Source organism: Xenopus tropicalis, chromosome 4, assembly GCF_000004195.4.
Source record: "Xenopus tropicalis strain Nigerian chromosome 4, UCB_Xtro_10.0, whole genome shotgun sequence".
In the NCBI taxonomy this organism is placed as follows: Eukaryota; Metazoa; Chordata; class Amphibia; order Anura; family Pipidae; genus Xenopus; species Xenopus tropicalis.
The window spans coordinates 33,909,724-33,926,430 of record NC_030680.2 but is presented as its reverse complement, the minus strand read 5'-3'; the positions used below and the strand labels follow the sequence as shown (position 1 = coordinate 33,926,430).

Here is a 16,707-nt window from a genome sequence, read left to right as displayed (position 1 = left end):
GACTTGTACACTGACACTATCTGGGCAAGGGCTCTGTCACTAGGAGCCTGCAAATCATTCCATTTAAAACTGATAACTTGTAAAAGGCCTCTTGCAGCAGATGGGAGCAGGTCTTTTTTTTTTTTTTTTTTTTTTTAAAGAGAATTGTATGTTCTACCAGGGCAGTTACTAAGGGGTTTATTTATTATGCTGTGTAAAAAGCGGAGTAAAACATTACCGGTGATGTTGCTCATAGCAGCCAATCAGATGCTTTGTTTTGATTTTCTAACTGTTCAAATCTAATCGCTGATTGGTTGCCCTGGGCAACATCACCAGTAATGCTTCACTCCACTTCTTACACAGCATGATAAATATACCCCTAAAGGTCCCCATACACGGGCCGACTATAGCTGCCGATATCGGTCCCTTGGACCGATTCGGCAGCTAATCGGCCCGTGTATGGGGAGAGCAGAGCGGCCTGGCCGACCGATATCTGGCCTGAAATCGGCCAGGTTAGAAAATCCGGTCGGATCGGGGACCGCATCGGCTCGTTGATGCGGTCCCCGATCCGATTGCCGCCCACATAATCTGATCGTTTGGCCCCAGGGCCAAACGATCGGATTATTTTTTTTTTTACCTAAATGCTCCCCGATATCGCCCACCCGTAGGTGGGGATATCGGGGGAAGATCGGCTCACTTGGGGACATCGCCAAGCGAGCGGATCTGCTCGTGTATGGCCACCTTTAGACTGTAGAATGGTAGCAACACACCCAGTGCAAAGTAGTGATAGCCAGGCCTATAAAGGCAGTTTGCCATAGACAACTATATATTGGCCTTGTAGGGGGCTGGTAAGGCCTCTGTGTAATTTAATTGGCAGGGCTTATTTTGCATCATAGTCTGGACTAGATGGCAGGACTTGAAGGCTGGTGACATGCTTAGCTGCTAACATGGGGAAAACCAAAAGCAGCAATGGGCACTGTACAGATATAATAAAAATTATAATATTTAAAGTGGACCTGTCACCCAGACATAAAAAGCTGTATAATAAAAGCCCTTTTCAAATTAAACAAGAAACCCAAAATTATTTTTTTATTACCACATCCATACCCATTATAAAAGCATTTAAAAATCCCAGCTGTCAATCATATATTGCCTGCCCCGCCTCTATGCCTCAGGCATAGGGGTGGGGCAGAGAGTTACTTTCACTTTCAATTCAGAACTTCTTAGGGCTCTGGCACACGGAGAGATTAGTCGCCCGCGGCAAAACTCCCTGTTCGCAGGCGACTAATCTCCCCGAGTTGCCTACCCCTGCCATCCCACCGGCGAACATGTAAGTCACCGGCGGGATGGCAAACGCGGCGGCACGATTTTGCGCAAATCGCCCCACCGCGTCTGCCATCCCACGGGCGACTTACATTGTCGCCGATGGGATGGCAGGGGAAGGCAACTCGGGGAGATTAGTCGCCCACGAACAGGGAGTTTTGCCGCGGGCGACTAATCTCCCCGTGTGCCAGAGCCCTTAGATGTTGCTGGTCTCCTCACATTCCCCCTCCCTTCGCACCATGTAATTGTGTAACCAGTGCATGAATATGGGTATCAAGTCCCCCCATACTGGCACAGAAACAAGATTTTGGCAGGATGCTATGCCTGCTTTGATAACAGTGTCCACAAAATGGCCCCTGCCTGCTTGCAGCAACTGTGAATTCCAAGGCTGAAGAATATAACATTAAAATAATTTATATGGTGTAAGTAAAGTTTATTTTGCTTGACAAACACAATAGAAAACAATTTGTAATTTTTTCGTAAGGTGACAGGTCCCCTTTAAAAAATCATATGTAATAGCTTTGCTGAGGACCCCTTTGCTTGGTGATGTGCCTGTCCTTGGAAAGGAACACTACAACAGCGAGCTGCAAAGTACTTTTATGCTGTTTTATCAAATTAATGCTTAGGACAATAAAAGGACATAAATATTGTCCCTTAAAGAAATGACACTAGGTTATGTCACCCTCATAGCCTGGTATCTAATGTGGGCATGGGTGCAAACAAAGGCATAACTGTAAAGGAAGCAGACCTTGTGATCATTACAGGGCCAAGGAGCTATAGTGGGACCAGGGGCACAGCCAATACTTTTGTTGTGGAAAGACTGCCTGCTTTTTCCATGCTCCATAAGAGGTGATGTGTCCGGTTGCTGATAGCAGGGCCAGAACTCGGTTACAAAAACATAAAGGGGGTTGCAGGAGAACTCCAAAACTATAAGTAAAGTATAACAGAATTGCAACCGACATGGCCACATTGCTTTAATGATATAAAAATGGGTGAACTGATCGATGAACATTTCTTGGTCCCATGTTTTATTAATGAATAATCCACTTCAAGTGTATACATTTTCACATGTCTTTAGTTGCAAGTCTATGAACATAAAGTTGCAAAATTCAAGAATGCAAGAAATATAACCAAGCTAGCAGGTGCCAGAGGTACACCCTGTTGACTGCTTTGTTCTTCCTTCTTCATGAGCCGAGTGACTGCTGCTTTGGGAAGTTCCTATTCTTGAGCACAAACTCTTTTAAAGCTCTATCTTTAGCCTCTTCTCTCTGCAACTGCTTTAGTAATGACCATTGACTGGTTTGATCACTGACCTGCGACTGGAACATCTCCTTCTGCCACACTTAAAGGAACAGTAACACCAAAAAATTAAAGTCTATAAAAGTAACTAAAATATAATGTGCTGCTGCCCTGCTCTGGTAAAAGTTGTGTGTTTACTTCAGAAAGTCTACTATAATTTATATAAATAAGCTGCTATGTAGCCATGGAGGCAGCCATTCAAAGGGAAAAAGGCACATAGCAGATAACAGATAAAACACTATTGTATTCTACAGAACTTATCTGTTATCTGCTATGTAACCTGTGCCTTTTCTCCTTTTTTCCAGCTTGAATGGCTGCCCCCGTGGCTACACAGCAGCTTATTATATAAATTATAGTAGTGTTACTGTAGCAAACACACCAGCTTTACCAGTGCAGGGCAACAATGCATTATATTTTTATTACTTTAAAGCTCTTTCATTTTTTGGTGTTACTGTTCCTTTAAGCTTTGCACTTTTACAATTACGGAAGAAAATCTGAAAGGCTGTGGAAGGAAGAATGTGAGAAGATACAAAAAAAGAATCATCATATGGTGCATTAGTGAAGTAAATGAGGTGGAACTAATTTCCACTCTTCTTTAAATTACGCTCAACACTTCTACCAATACCATTCTATGCTATGTTCTTCCTCCTTGACAAAGACAAATGCTATGTAATTACTTAATTACTACTGCTATCTTCCAATAAACACAGGGCATTACAACATACTTTATTTTTATTAAAGGTAAGAATATATATTTTAAATGGCAGTTCATGATTTCAGTCATACAAATGAATTTCTACAATGTGTTGTATCTTGCTAGTTAATGTTTTTTCTGTTTTTGTCTTCAGAAAGCTCAAGATGCCAAAAGTTTTTTCCAAAGTTCAAAATGCATTTGTCAGTTTGTTATTAGTCCTTGCCAGAATACATGTCACCTAAAGGCCTTTAAAAGCATCTCATAGCTTAGAAAAGTAACTGCATTAACAGGAAAAGCTCGGAGACTGTTGATAGTAAGACCTTTCAAGAACACTTTCACCCCTTCCTGCCGGATACTTTTCCTGATACAGTCCAACATTCCTAGATACTGCACCCCATGCATTCCATCCATCTGGAGACGAGCCTTTATAACATCCATTGGATTAGCAAAAGCCCACCCAACTGTCCCTGCACAGCCTCCAGCAAAGAGCATTGTCCATGCACCTGGAAATAGGAGGAGAATGCAGATTAAATAATGTATCATAGTTAATGTGCCATGCAGCCAGCACATTTACCTATTTATCAAACATATTTTGATGTTGCTTATGAAACATGGCCCCTCTAAGCAGTCTTGCCCAGTCACAGTGTCTACTCTATTTAGCTTCTGTTTTCCCACATCAGATGAAGGTTTTTGCAGAACTTACTTGGTTCGTCTAAACTTTTAGTCATCCATTTGCAAAGAACTTCATAGGTTAAGAAATAAAGACCCATAGAAGGAATATCTCTTAATGCCAGTGCTAAACATCCTCTGTAGAGGCCGAAAATTCCCTCCTCTCGAAAGATACACACAGCACAGTGAACAGGACCTTGGTATCGAGCTTGTAAATGGCCAGGCCTTGCTTGGTTCCCAAAAGATTCCGTCTGGTTCTGAAGCCTAACTTTTACAAGGTCAACTGGAGCCGAAAAAGAAAGCTGTAATATTAAACATAAAATGATATGACAATTTATTTGTAAAAATTAATTTGCTGTTATTACATGTAACTTAGAGCTGGAACCTGTGCACAGACTTGGATTCATTTTATAACTCACTCTGTTTTCCAACTTCAACAGCCAAAAACCTTTTGCAAATGAGTTACAAAAGCACAAAGCCACAGTAATGACTGGATAAGCAGTATTCTGCATCTGTCATTCTGAAGATAACATGCCATCTCTGGTCATAATAGTGATGCTACATGGACTTTTTGTATGAATGCCACCTTTGCAGGGGTTTAAAAGTGGAGACAGACATAACTCAGATAAGACTTGCTGGGCCATGTCGAACACTTGGAGAGGTAAACTTAATCAGGTCAAATAACTGCCTAGACATTTGCCAACCAAAGGAGAAGTGCCTGAAACTTTCACTGCTGCCTCCCAGTTACTTGAATGACAAACTTGTGTCATCTCTGATAATGGCCTTCAAACGTTCACCAGGGCTTTTAAAGGCTGTTAAAAACACTGAATGTTTCCAGTTCAATGGCACAATCAGACCAATCTTTGCTGAAATATTTCAGCCCCATATGCCATAAGCCTTAGAAATTAAAGTTAAAACAAAATGATTTTATTTTGACTAAATCTCACTGCTAATATTTTTATGTAAAGTAATATAAAAATTGCTTTACCCTAAAAAAACTTGCTCTGTTACACAAGGGGCTCTGAGTTTTACATATTAGTAAGACAAGAGCATGCTAAGTGCATCACAGATATAGATATTAAAGGAGCCATACCTTGACAGAACTGAAGATATGGTATGTCCATGATGTATTTCAGCAGGCTGATGTTAGCAATTTTACTTGGACATTTTACTTTCTTCTGTGACTTACAATGTAGAGTATAAACTGGGTGTGAAATGAGAAGTACAAAATAAATTGCTTCAACAAGCCTATTGAAAACACTACATCCACACAGGGTCGGACTGGGGGGTACAGGGCCCACCGGGGCTGCCGCCCCAGGGGCCCCCCAAGGCATCCCCATTGGCTGCATCCCCCACTCCCCCTAACCCCCCGCCCGACATCCTCCGCTGAACTCGCTTAAGTGAAACACATCAGGGGAGGACACCGGTGGCCAGAGGAGCGGTAAGAGGGATCGGGTGTGGCCCGCCAGGGCTCCTCGAGTTTTTTCCAGTATTCCGGCAGCCCAGTCCAACCCTGCATCCACATCCAACAATCTTAGTTCCATCATGTTACGGAAACTTACATATTTATCTGTTTTCCATTTGAATAATAGCATTTCTGTTCCTTCACAGCATGCAGAGGTCACTTCACATAAAAAGGAATTACTAGCTTTTTCTGGCTAATTACTCAAATGCTCCTGGACAAAGAGCCCTATCAGGTCTAGGACCTCTCTTCCCACACATAGGAGCACCAATGTTTAGTTAAAAAGACCCCTAATTAAACAAAATGATATACATGTAACATGTGAAATAAATGCACCAATGAAACATGTAAAAAACCAATAAAAACAAAGTTTAAAAAAAAAAAAAAAAAGACGCCTAATTAAATTCTACTAGGTTGTTTATAATTTAGTAAGAGGTGGTGGTAATTGTTCCCCACAATACACACGAACAGGTAAAGTAATAACTGAAATGCATTTCTTTTCTGTGTGAATAGAGATTATATTGCAACATGGTGATTTGAAAAGTCTTAGAACCTAGTTGCTAAAGGGGACACTTTTATATTTGTGACTGACTCATTATGTTTTGTAAGTAGAAAACCTGGACACATGATTTTTTTTATTTTTTTGCAGGATTTGTATTGGGCCCAATACTTTGGTTTCATGAATGGTTCAGTGAAACACAAAGTTATTGGACTAATTTGATTCAGTATTCAGCCAAATCTTATGTGAAGGCTCCATATCTGTCTAAATCTAAAGTTTATGGATATTGCATCTCTACTGCCAAGAGCTATCAAAACAGCGAAGAGCTGTAAAATACCTGGCAGAGGCACATCCAGTACTCATCACTAATAATGTATAGTTTTATACTGTATACTTGTAAATACATATGTTGAACTATAACTTTACTTATATACAATATGTTGGCACCCCGAGTTCACTACATGCACAGAATAGTAAAGTAAAAAAAAACTACTGTACTGCACATGTACAAGCCCAGAAAAAAAGAAAGAAAAACATGGCGAAAAGTTGTGATCGCAGTTTATAGATCAGTTACTGGGCAGTGCTTTACAAATTTGAATTCCCAGTGAATTTGCCTTTTGTTGTCTTTTATTAGTACAACACAATACAAAATACACAAAGGCATTTGGTTTTTACTTTCTTGGTCCACAATATGCTGTATAAGATGTTTTGTGAGTTAGGAATGTTCTGTGACTGTAATAAGAAGTGCAAAGTCAGGTGAACTGATTGGAAGAGATAGGGGTAGGGGTGGTAAAAAGACTGATAGTAGGTTGCATTAGGTCCAGACTGAGATTAAGAATAGGCCCTGGCATTTCAAGTACACAGAGGCCCAAACAACCCCCACAGGCCCAATAAATAGTGACTGTCTGTGGCATCTGATAACAGCTACTCTGGCATTTGCCAGAATCCACAGACTACCAGTCTGGGCCTGTGTTACATTCACTAAAATGTTTTTATTTTACTCTGTAGCAGTAAAACATCTACTAATTAGCAATTAGCAGACTGGACATAAGGTTAAACCAGTGCCTCCTGAGAGGGAGCAGCCACTGACGTGGCTAATTCAAGTGCAGTTTTAATATATTTGCGCAAAACATTTTCTGAAAGAGGCAGGGAGAGGAAGACTCCTAACAAGATTTAGGTGTAAGGAACAGTAGGGTTGATTCACTAAAGGTCGATATTTAGAGAGCTATTTATAGCATGCGTTAAAAATGTTATCGCTTCTTATTTTTTGCGACTTAACGCACAATTCACTATAGGATACTTGCGTTAATTAAGACGCAATGTTGTTTGCGTTATTTAAGTTGCGATGAGCGTTTTTCTTGCGTTATTTTCCGTGCGTGCGTTAATTTCTGCTGCGCGCGATATATATTTCGCCGCTTGCTATATTAGCGCATAATTAAACGCACGATTTAACACACGTAACCATTACGTTCATAAAACTACTTTTCTGCAAATGACCATTTCCCTGAAAACTGGAGGCTGCATCACTCTAGGGCAAACACATACTTGAAAAAATTCCACTGCAAATTCCATGTTCTGTTGCCAAAAGCTCACGAACCACATTTTTCTTAAAGTTCTGCCTGCCCCAAGTAGGTGTTAATATTTGCACAGACTAATGCGATATTTAGGGCGTTTAATGCTTAATATGCGTTTGTGAATCATGTGTTAGTGTTATTCCTATGCGAGAATTAATGCAATGCGTTAAAATTAACGCCTTCCGATCATTCGTTATTTAGCCCATGCGATATGCGTCTTAACGCACCTGATACTTTAGTGAATCAACCATTATTTTTTGCGTCAATTTTAACGCAAAAAAGCATGCGATAACGCTTATTGCACTTTAGTGAATTAACCCTAATAACTTTTATTTATTCAAATGCTCTTCCAAATTCCTAACTAATATCAAAGAATAGTCTCCTATAGCTCAGTTTCTACTCAGCATAGTTCAATAAATACTTACTTGTACAATTCCTGAAAAGCATCCGGCCATAAAAACATGGCAATTATGCGGTGGATTCTTCCAGTTTTTAATCTCTTGATCGCTTAGGTACAGCAAAGCATTACTATACGATCCAAATGCTAATGAGTTACTAATTGCCACACTTCCTACTGGAAAACTCATACCTTTAAAAAATCCAAAAATCTGAAATTAAGAAAAAATTAAAGGTGAATTCACAGGTGGCATACACAATGTCATTAAAGAAGAAAAATAGGGCAATACATTGGGGTGCCAATCTATTAGTGAAGTTTGGACCCCGGGCTAGTGCTCCTCTTCATTGGATGGAAAAATACACCAGCCATGGTGCTATGAAAGTACTGGCTGTCACCTTTACTCTATTCCCCATGTATTCTTTGTTCATCCTTAGGCCAGCACAAGCACATTCCGGTAAAATTGCTGACTTAAGGTCCCCATACACGGGCCGACTATAGCTGCCGATATCGGTCCCTTGGACCAATTCGGCAGCTAATCGGCCCGTGTATGGGCAGAACAGAGCGGCCTGGCCGACCGATATCTGGCCTGAAATTGGCCAGATCTCGATTGGCCAGGTTAGAAAATCCAGTCGGATCGGGGACCGCATCACCTCGTTGATGCGGTCCCCGAACCGACTGCCCCATAACCACAAATGTAATCCGATCGTTTGGCCCCAGGGCCAAACGATCGGATTATTTTTTTTTAAGTTACTTGGTACCCGATATCGCCCACCCGTAGGTGGGGATATCGGGTGAAGACCCGCTCGCTTGGCGACATCGCCAAGCGAGCGGATCTTATAGTGTATGGGCACCTTAACACAGGGCTGCACAAGTAATCCATTGAAAATAAATAAAAATAGAGGCCTGGGGTACAAGATTAGCAATTAAATTCACAATCTGGTATCCACCCCCAACCGGCCTTTTATTGGATCTCTCACGTGCTGATTGTGTGTAAACATTTTATATTGTCAAATAAGACAATATCCAATTGTTCTGTCCATGTCTGAGCAAAATCAATACCCAAACATCAATTAGAGCTTTAGGGCAGTGACACACAGGCGACTAATCTTCTTGCAATGCCATCCCACCGGCTAGAATGTAAATCGGCGGTGGGATGACATATGCGGCGCCGTGATTTGCCGAAGTTTCCTCTCAAGGCGACTTTTGCAAACCGCGGTGCCACGTATGCCATCCCACCGGCGATTTACATTCTAGCCAGTGGGATGGCATTGCGGGGAGGTTAGTCGCCCGCATTTTCATGCGGCAACTAATCTCCCTGTATGTCACTTCCCTTAGGCTCTTCCAGCAAGTATAGGGTTTATTATGACTGGCAATTTGTAGATTACTTTACAATTGTATCTTGTGTAAATGCTTAGAGACATGTCACAAACAGGTGATAGAAATATGATGTAAAGGTCTTGCTAACCAATAAATTTTGGACTTTTAATCCTGCATTATAATAAAATGCAGCTAACCGTTTCATTCCTGTATGTTTGAATGACACAGTCCAGAATCCCACGGTACCTTGATTGTGTCTGCAGGCGTACCTTTAGCACAAAGGGAAACATTAGCATAATTAGTGCATATATAGGCTTGTTTACTTATACAGTGTGGTCTTTCTCCATTCTTTAGTACATATTTTACTGTCTCAAAACGTGATCTACCAGTAGATCTTGAGCTGGTCGATGACTAGCAACACAGAATTGTCAATAAACTATTATTATTATTATTTATATAGTGCCATCAGTTTGCACAGCGCTTTACAGAATAAAGAGGTACAAAAGACAAAACATTTACAGTGGCTTGCAAAAGTATTCGGCCCCCTTGAACTTTTCCACATTTTGTCACATTACAGCCACAAACATGAATCAATTTTATTGGAATTACACGTGAAAGACCAATACAAAGTGGTGTACACGTGAGAAGTGGAACGAAAATCATACATGATTCCAAACATTTTTTACTAATAAATAACTGCAAAGTGGGGTGTGTGTAATTATTCAGCCCCCTTTGGTCTGAGTGCAGTCAGTTGCCCATAGACATTGCCTGATGAGTGCTAATAACTAAATAGAGTGCACCTGTGTGTAATCTAATGTCAGTACAAATACAGCTCGTCTGTGACGGCCTCAGAGGTTGTCTAAGAGAATATTGGGAGCAACAACACCATGAAGTCCAAAGAACACACCAGACAGGTCAGGGATAAAGTTATTGAGAAATTTAAAGCAGGCTTAGGCTACAAAAAGATTTCCAAAGCCTTGAACATTCCACGGAGCACTGTTCAAGCGATCATTCAGAAATGGAAGGAGTATGGCACAACTGTAAACCTACCAAGACAAGGCTGCCCACCTAAGCCCACAGGCCGAACAAGGAGAGAGCTGATAAGAAATGCAGCCAAGAGGCCCATGGTGACTCTGGACGAGCTGCAGAGATCTACAGCTCAGGTGGGGGAATCTGTCCATAGGACAACTATTAGTCGTGCACTGCACAAAGTTGGCCTTTATGGAAGAGTGGAAAGAAGAAAGCCATTGTTAACAGAAAACCATAAGAAGTCCCGTTTGCAGTTTGCCACAAGCCATGTGGGGGACACAGCAAACATGTGGAAGAAGGTGCTCTGGTCAGATGAGACCAAAATGTAACTTTTTGGCCAAAATGCAAAACGCTATGTGTGGCGGAAAACTAACACTGCACATCACTCTGAACACACCATCCCCACTGTCAAATATGGTGGTGGCAGCATCATGCTCTGGGGGTGCTTCTCTTCAGCAGGGACAGGGAAGCTGGTCAGAGTTGATGGGAAGATGGATGGAGCCAAATACAGGGCAATCTTGGAAGAAAACCTCTTGGAGTCTGCAAAAGACTTGAGACTGGGGCAGAGGTTCACCTTCCAGCAGGACAACGACCCTAAACATAAAGCCAGGGCAACAATGGAATGGTTTAAAACAAAACATATCCATGTGTTAGAATGGCCCAGTCACAGTCCAGATCTAAATCCAATAGAGAATCTGTGGCAAGATCTGAAAACTGCTGTTCACAAACGCTGTCCATCTAATCTGACTGAGCTGGAGCTGTTTTGCAAAGAAGAATGGGAAAGGATTTCAGTCTCTAGATGTGCAAAGCTGGTAGAGACATACCCTAAAAGCCTGGCAGCTGTAATTGCAGCAAAAGGTGGTTCTACAAAGTATTGACTCAGGGGGCTGAATAATTACATTCTAAAAGGGAGGGTGGCTGAGGCATAAGGTCAGGGTAACTAGCATGGTGATAGAGTTCATGTTGATGTGTGAAGAGACAGTAGGGGCAGAGTAAGAGGTGAAAACCAGTGGTTAGCAAGTGTATGAGAGAAGATTAGGGGTGTTTGGTGGGTAATAGCATTTCTGAGGGTTTAGGTTATAGGCTTGAATGAAAAGGTGAGATTTAAGAGACCATTTAAAAGCCTGGAGATTCTGGCAGTGTCTAATGGGACGAGGAAGAGTGTTCCAGAGAATGGGTGCAGTGTGTGAAAAGTCCTGGATGCATGAGTGAGAGGAGGTGATAAGTGAGGAGGAGAGAAGGAGGTTGTTTGTAGAGCGAAGGTTACATCTGGGTGTGTACCTTTTTTACCAATTAGCCACATTCAAATGTAAAAAGACTTGGGGAGCAACACAAGCATAAAACATGTTCCAGGGGGTGCCAAACAAGGACTGTTATTGGCTATTTGGTAGCCCCTATGTGGACTGACAGCCTAGAGGAGGCTCTGTTTGGCAGTACAACAGATTTTTATGCAACCAAAACTTGATTCCAAGCCAAGAATTCAAAAATAAGCACCTGCTTTGAGGCCACTGGCAGCAACATCCAAGGAATTGGAGAGCAACAAGTTGCTCATAAGCCACTGGTTGGGGATCACTGTTATATAGGGTGGTGTGGCACCAGTGAGTGCTTTGTAGGCGAGTACAAGAGTCTTACACTGAATCCTGTACATGAGAGGTAGCCAGTGCAAGGACTGGCAGAGAGGGGCAGGACTTGTTGAGCGGGAAGAGAGCTGTATGGGTCTGGCAGCACTGTTCATGATGGATTGGAGTGGGGTCAGTTTAGACAGGGGAAGCAACAGAGCAATGCGTTGCAGTAGTCTAAACATATGAAGAAGAGCGTGGATGAGAATTTTGGCAGTCTAATGAATGAGGAGAGGGCCGAATGTGTGCAATGTTTTCGAGGTGAAACCGACAAGTTTTTGAGAGTGTTTGAATGTGGGGAATGAAAGAGAAAGCAGAGTCAAATGTGACTACTAGACACTGAGCTTGTGGAATAGGGCTTATATTGATATTTTCCACGCAGACAGTGATGTCAGGCAGGGAAACAGAGTTAGAAGGTGGGAAGATGACCAGCTCAGTTTTGTCTATGTTGATTTTTAGGAAATGAGAGGACATGAATGCAGAAATTGCAGTTAGACAGTTGGAGACACAAGTTAGGAGGGAGGGCATGTCTGGCAAGGAGAGGTAGATTTGGGTATCGTCCATTAGTTTACTCTTTTAAGTAATTAATTCACATTATTCAGGGCTGAATTTACCAAATAGGCACCTGAATGTCCATGCTTGGGGTCAGATGCAAATATGGTAAATAACAAAATGGTGGGGGGCAGTACCTGACCCTGCTAAAATTGCAGTACAGAAGGAGCAATTGCCGAGGGAAGGGGCAGATGGCTGGGGCAGACATAAATACAGCCCCTACAAGAGTTCAGAAATGGAATTACTTTTTTACTTTAAAAAGGAAAGTTACTTTTTTCCATGGGTGGGCACAAAGTGTGTTCTCGCCACTGGCATATCTTGCATACCTACACCAGCAGAGAAAACTCACCATGTGACCATAGATCTGACGCAACAGCTGTAGCAAAAAGTACAATTCCAGATCTTTACAATCAGGCCACATGGGACTAAGAGAGGTCACATAAATAGGGTTGGTTAGGGTTTGCCAGTTTGAGCTTGGCTCTCATGAATAGATGTGGTCAGGCCTGGACTAGCAGACTGTGGATTTTGGCAAATGCCAGAGGGGCTGCTGTAAGATGCCACAGACAATCACTATTTATTGGGCCAGTGGGGGACTGTTTGGGCCTCTCTGCATATAAAATGCCAGGGCCGATTTTAACTGTGAGTCTGAATATGGATGTGGTAAAAAAATCAGGGCAATTCTCAGTTGTATAGCCATTGCTCTATATGTGGGCCAAATTTTGGTCCCAGAAAATGTTATATGAGTCCAATGAAGCAGCCCCATGTTACCCTCTTGCTTTATACTGAAGAGCAACGTTCATATAACGGGAAGATAAACACAAGTTAAACACATCTCTGATGTCATGGGGATATCAGTTTTTTAGAGCATGGTCCAGGTGTTTGCTTTCACCTTCTAAGGGCTCTGGCACACGGGGAGATTAGTCGCCCGTGACAAATTTCCCTGTTCGCGGGCGACTAATCTCCCCGAAATGCCATCCCACTGGCAAAAATGTAAATAGACAGTGGGATGGCATACACGCCGCCACGATTTCCCTGAAATCGTGGAAGTTGCCTTGGAACAGGGAGATTTGTCGCGGGCAACTAATCTCCGTGTGTGCCAGGGCCCTGGCACTGGTGTAATATAGCATTTATGTTTTAAATTTGCCCCATCATCATTTCTGCCAGTGGAATCACCTTAACTGTGTCTACTGGGTGTCCAACAACCAAGCCAAGTGCACCTAAGGAAATAAAGAGAAAAAGATGTTTATACTACGTTTACAAATACTAAAACCTTGGTATGTAACTGTTTTTATTTTATCTTGGTGACCAAGACTTTGAGGAAAATATGAGCAATTAGAGCAGTGTTGTCCAACTAGAGGTCCGCGGGCCAGATGTGGCCCTCCAACAGATTTTTATGGCCCCAAGTCTGTTAAAGGCTTCATAGACCTCAATGTATTACATCATCGTTTTAATATAATCTAGCCCTAGTGCATGCTGTATGAGATGATAATTTGCCAACTACATGTATTTTGCTGCACAGCACTGAATCTAGAGAATGTATGTTTCATAGTTCACTGGCACCCACTCTCCCAAACAGGAGCCATGTATATGTTATATATATTCTGCTCAGGTACACAAACCTTCTATTAATGTAACATACATTCATATATAGATATATATCCCTGAAACCTGCTTGGAAACCCAGCATACGCGGCGGCGCAATTTCAGTGAAATCGGGGAAGTTTCCTCTTAAGGCCGGTGGGATGGCATTTCGGGGAGATTAGTTGCCCGTGAACAGGGACATTTGACTTGGGCGACTAATCTCCCCGTGTGCCAGAGCCCTAAATGTATATATCCCTTTTGATCTTTAGACAGTCTTTCTCTCTGGCAACCATTACCTCTGCATTTAGATACTGATAAGGGCTCTGGCACACGGGGAGATTAGTCTTCCGCGACAAATCTCCCTGTTCGCAGGCGACTAATCTCCCCGAGTTGCGATCACCTGCCATCCTACCAGCAAAATTGTAAGTCGCCGGTGGGATGGCACACGCGGCGGCGCGATTTCGGCAAATCGCCAAAAAAGCCTCGCAAGGCAACTCCCCGTGTGCCAGAGCCCTTAATGTATAAATGAATTTCAAGTAGACTTAAAGTACTCAAATTACAGAAAGATCCCTTATCTGAAAATCCCAGGTCCCAAGCATTCTGGATAACAGGTCATATACCTGCATGTATATGTATTATACCACATGGTACAATAAAATTATCTGTATCTGAATACATAGGTAAGGGTTGTCAGGGAGGAAGACTGTCCCAATAGCGCAAGGGATCTGGTGAAGCATGTTAAAACTTGGCCCTAAGGGCCTTTAGCGGTTGGTCCCTCTGTTCCTTCTACAGGAATACCCCTGAACCAAAAATCCCATGACCAAACGAGGCACATTCATGCTGAAAAACAAGGATATTGTGTTATTTTTTTTTTTATGATTTATACACATATCCAGCACACTGTGTTATTATGTTCAGACCACACCTAGCAGTGTAAAATAATATGTTATGGGATATTCCATTACCTGAAATCCATCCTGCAATGAATTCAGCAGCAGGCATATCTGCAAATCCAGAAAGTACAAGCTTTTACTGAGGAACGATACTTAGACTGCACATTTGAACTTTGAATTGCTAAAAGCATTGGGCAAGGAAGCTGTGTAACAAAGTTAATAAAACACCAGCGTGAATTTCTTTGTAACTACTACTAATTAGCCAGCCCTGTAAGGGCTCTGGTACACGGGGAGATTAGTCGCCCGCGGCAAAACTCCCTGCTCGCGGGCGACTAATCTCCCCGTTTACCAGAGCCCTAAGTGGTGAAACCTTATTTATCTCTTCTTAATCTGTAAATAATGCAGTGGCATGAATATATACAGTCTGACATTTAAAGTAGATGGAAAGGTAAAATCACTTGGGGTTCCAAAAGTTAGGCCAAGGATTCTTCTCAGTAAACACCAGGCAGTGATCATCTTCTTCCACTTCATCTTTCTTTACCATCTTGGGGCTGGCGAATGCGCAGTAAAGTGAAAAGCTGGCTTTTTTTGTTCGGCTATTCACTTACTGCACATTTGCACCCCTGCAAATAAAGAAGAAACAGGAAGAGGATTGTTCTGTGGTATTCGCTGTGACGAACCCTGGGCTGGGGCAGTTTTTTGCTAACAGGAGCACTGGCCCAGGGTATCAAGTGCCTGACTTTTGGTACGCCCACCAGTGATTTTACTATTCCTTCTCCTTTAAATGTAACATCAGAGCAGGAACTATGAGTAGGCAGAAGAAGCACATGCCTATGGGGCAGTTTGTGCCTTCGAGTCCTTCTGTATCTTCAAGCAGCAGTCTGCTCAGGAATGCAGAGCCTTTCGGAGGCCAAAGTTCATTCCCTACCTTAGCTGCGTTGTGCGACCCTTAGCATGTTTAGTGATATCATCCTGCTTGGCAGCTTGTTGGTTCCTTTTTCTGCTGTATGCACCAAAGAAAACTTTTTTTGTGCTTATTTTAATCTCAGGTGGGCGTTTTTTAAAACTGTGTGCTCCGGTCATATGAAATACAACACTCAGGGGCAGATTTACTAATCCACGAACGGTCCGAAGGCGTTTTTTTAATAATGATCTGTATTTTTGCGACTTTTTCGTATATATCTCGCGATTTTTTCGTCGCCGGCGACTTTTTCGTATACTTTCTGCAACTTTTTCGTCGCCGTTGCGAAAACATCGGACTGGTTTTTCCGCCGTTTACTATTGCTCAATACTAAAAAATTGCGATGGCAACGAAAAAGTTGCACAAAATACGATAAAGTCGCGACGGCGACAAAAAAGTTGCAACGAATACGAAAAATCAAGACAGTGACGAAAAAGTCGCAAAATTTTTGTTTCCAATACGATTTTTTCCCTTTCAGGATTCGGATTTGTGGATAAGTAAATCTGCCCCTTAGGTTGCACCACTATTTTTTGGTGTGGGTCGGACACAATATATGTGTGTGGATGTGCACAGCTTAGAAGGAAAATGGCTTAGGAGGCAAAGACAAGACCCTTAGGGCTCTGGAACACGGGGAAATTAATCGCCCGCGACAAAACTCCATGTTCGTGGGCGACTAATCTCCCCGAGTTGTCATGGCCGGCAGGATGCACACGCGGCGGCGCGATTTCCCGAAATCGCCGCCGCGTGTGCCATCCCGCCGGTGACTTACATGTTCGCCGGTGGGATGGCGGGTCATGGCAACTCGAGGAGATTAGTCTCCTTTGTCACGGGCGACTAATCTCCCCGTGTGCCAGAGCCC

General features: G+C 42.5%; 1 protein-coding gene across 6 annotated transcripts in view; it reads right to left on the bottom strand.

The window, feature by feature from the left end:
* Window positions 1–3,092: 3,092 nt before the first annotated feature.
* Window positions 3,093–16,707, bottom strand: part of slc25a45 (solute carrier family 25 member 45) — a 32,148-nt gene continuing 18,533 nt past the window's right edge. For 3 of the 6 annotated variants that reach the window (XM_031899792.1, XM_012960550.3, XM_012960548.3), the window contains exons 2-7: window positions 14,960–14,998; window positions 13,587–13,630; window positions 9,411–9,482; window positions 7,925–8,107; window positions 3,999–4,266; window positions 3,093–3,798 (exon numbers count right to left, since the gene is read on the bottom strand). In XM_031899792.1, coding sequence (XP_031755652.1) covers window positions 3,530–3,798; window positions 3,999–4,266; window positions 7,925–8,107; window positions 9,411–9,482; window positions 13,587–13,630; window positions 14,960–14,998 — 875 coding nt within the window. In that variant the 3' untranslated portion in view covers window positions 3,093–3,529. Of the gene's footprint in view, window positions 3,799–3,998; window positions 4,267–7,924; window positions 8,108–9,410; window positions 9,483–13,586; window positions 13,631–14,959; window positions 15,000–16,707 lie in introns of those variants that run through there. The other 3 variants (NM_001113089.2, XM_012960547.3, XM_012960549.3) reach the window with 3 other exon arrangements.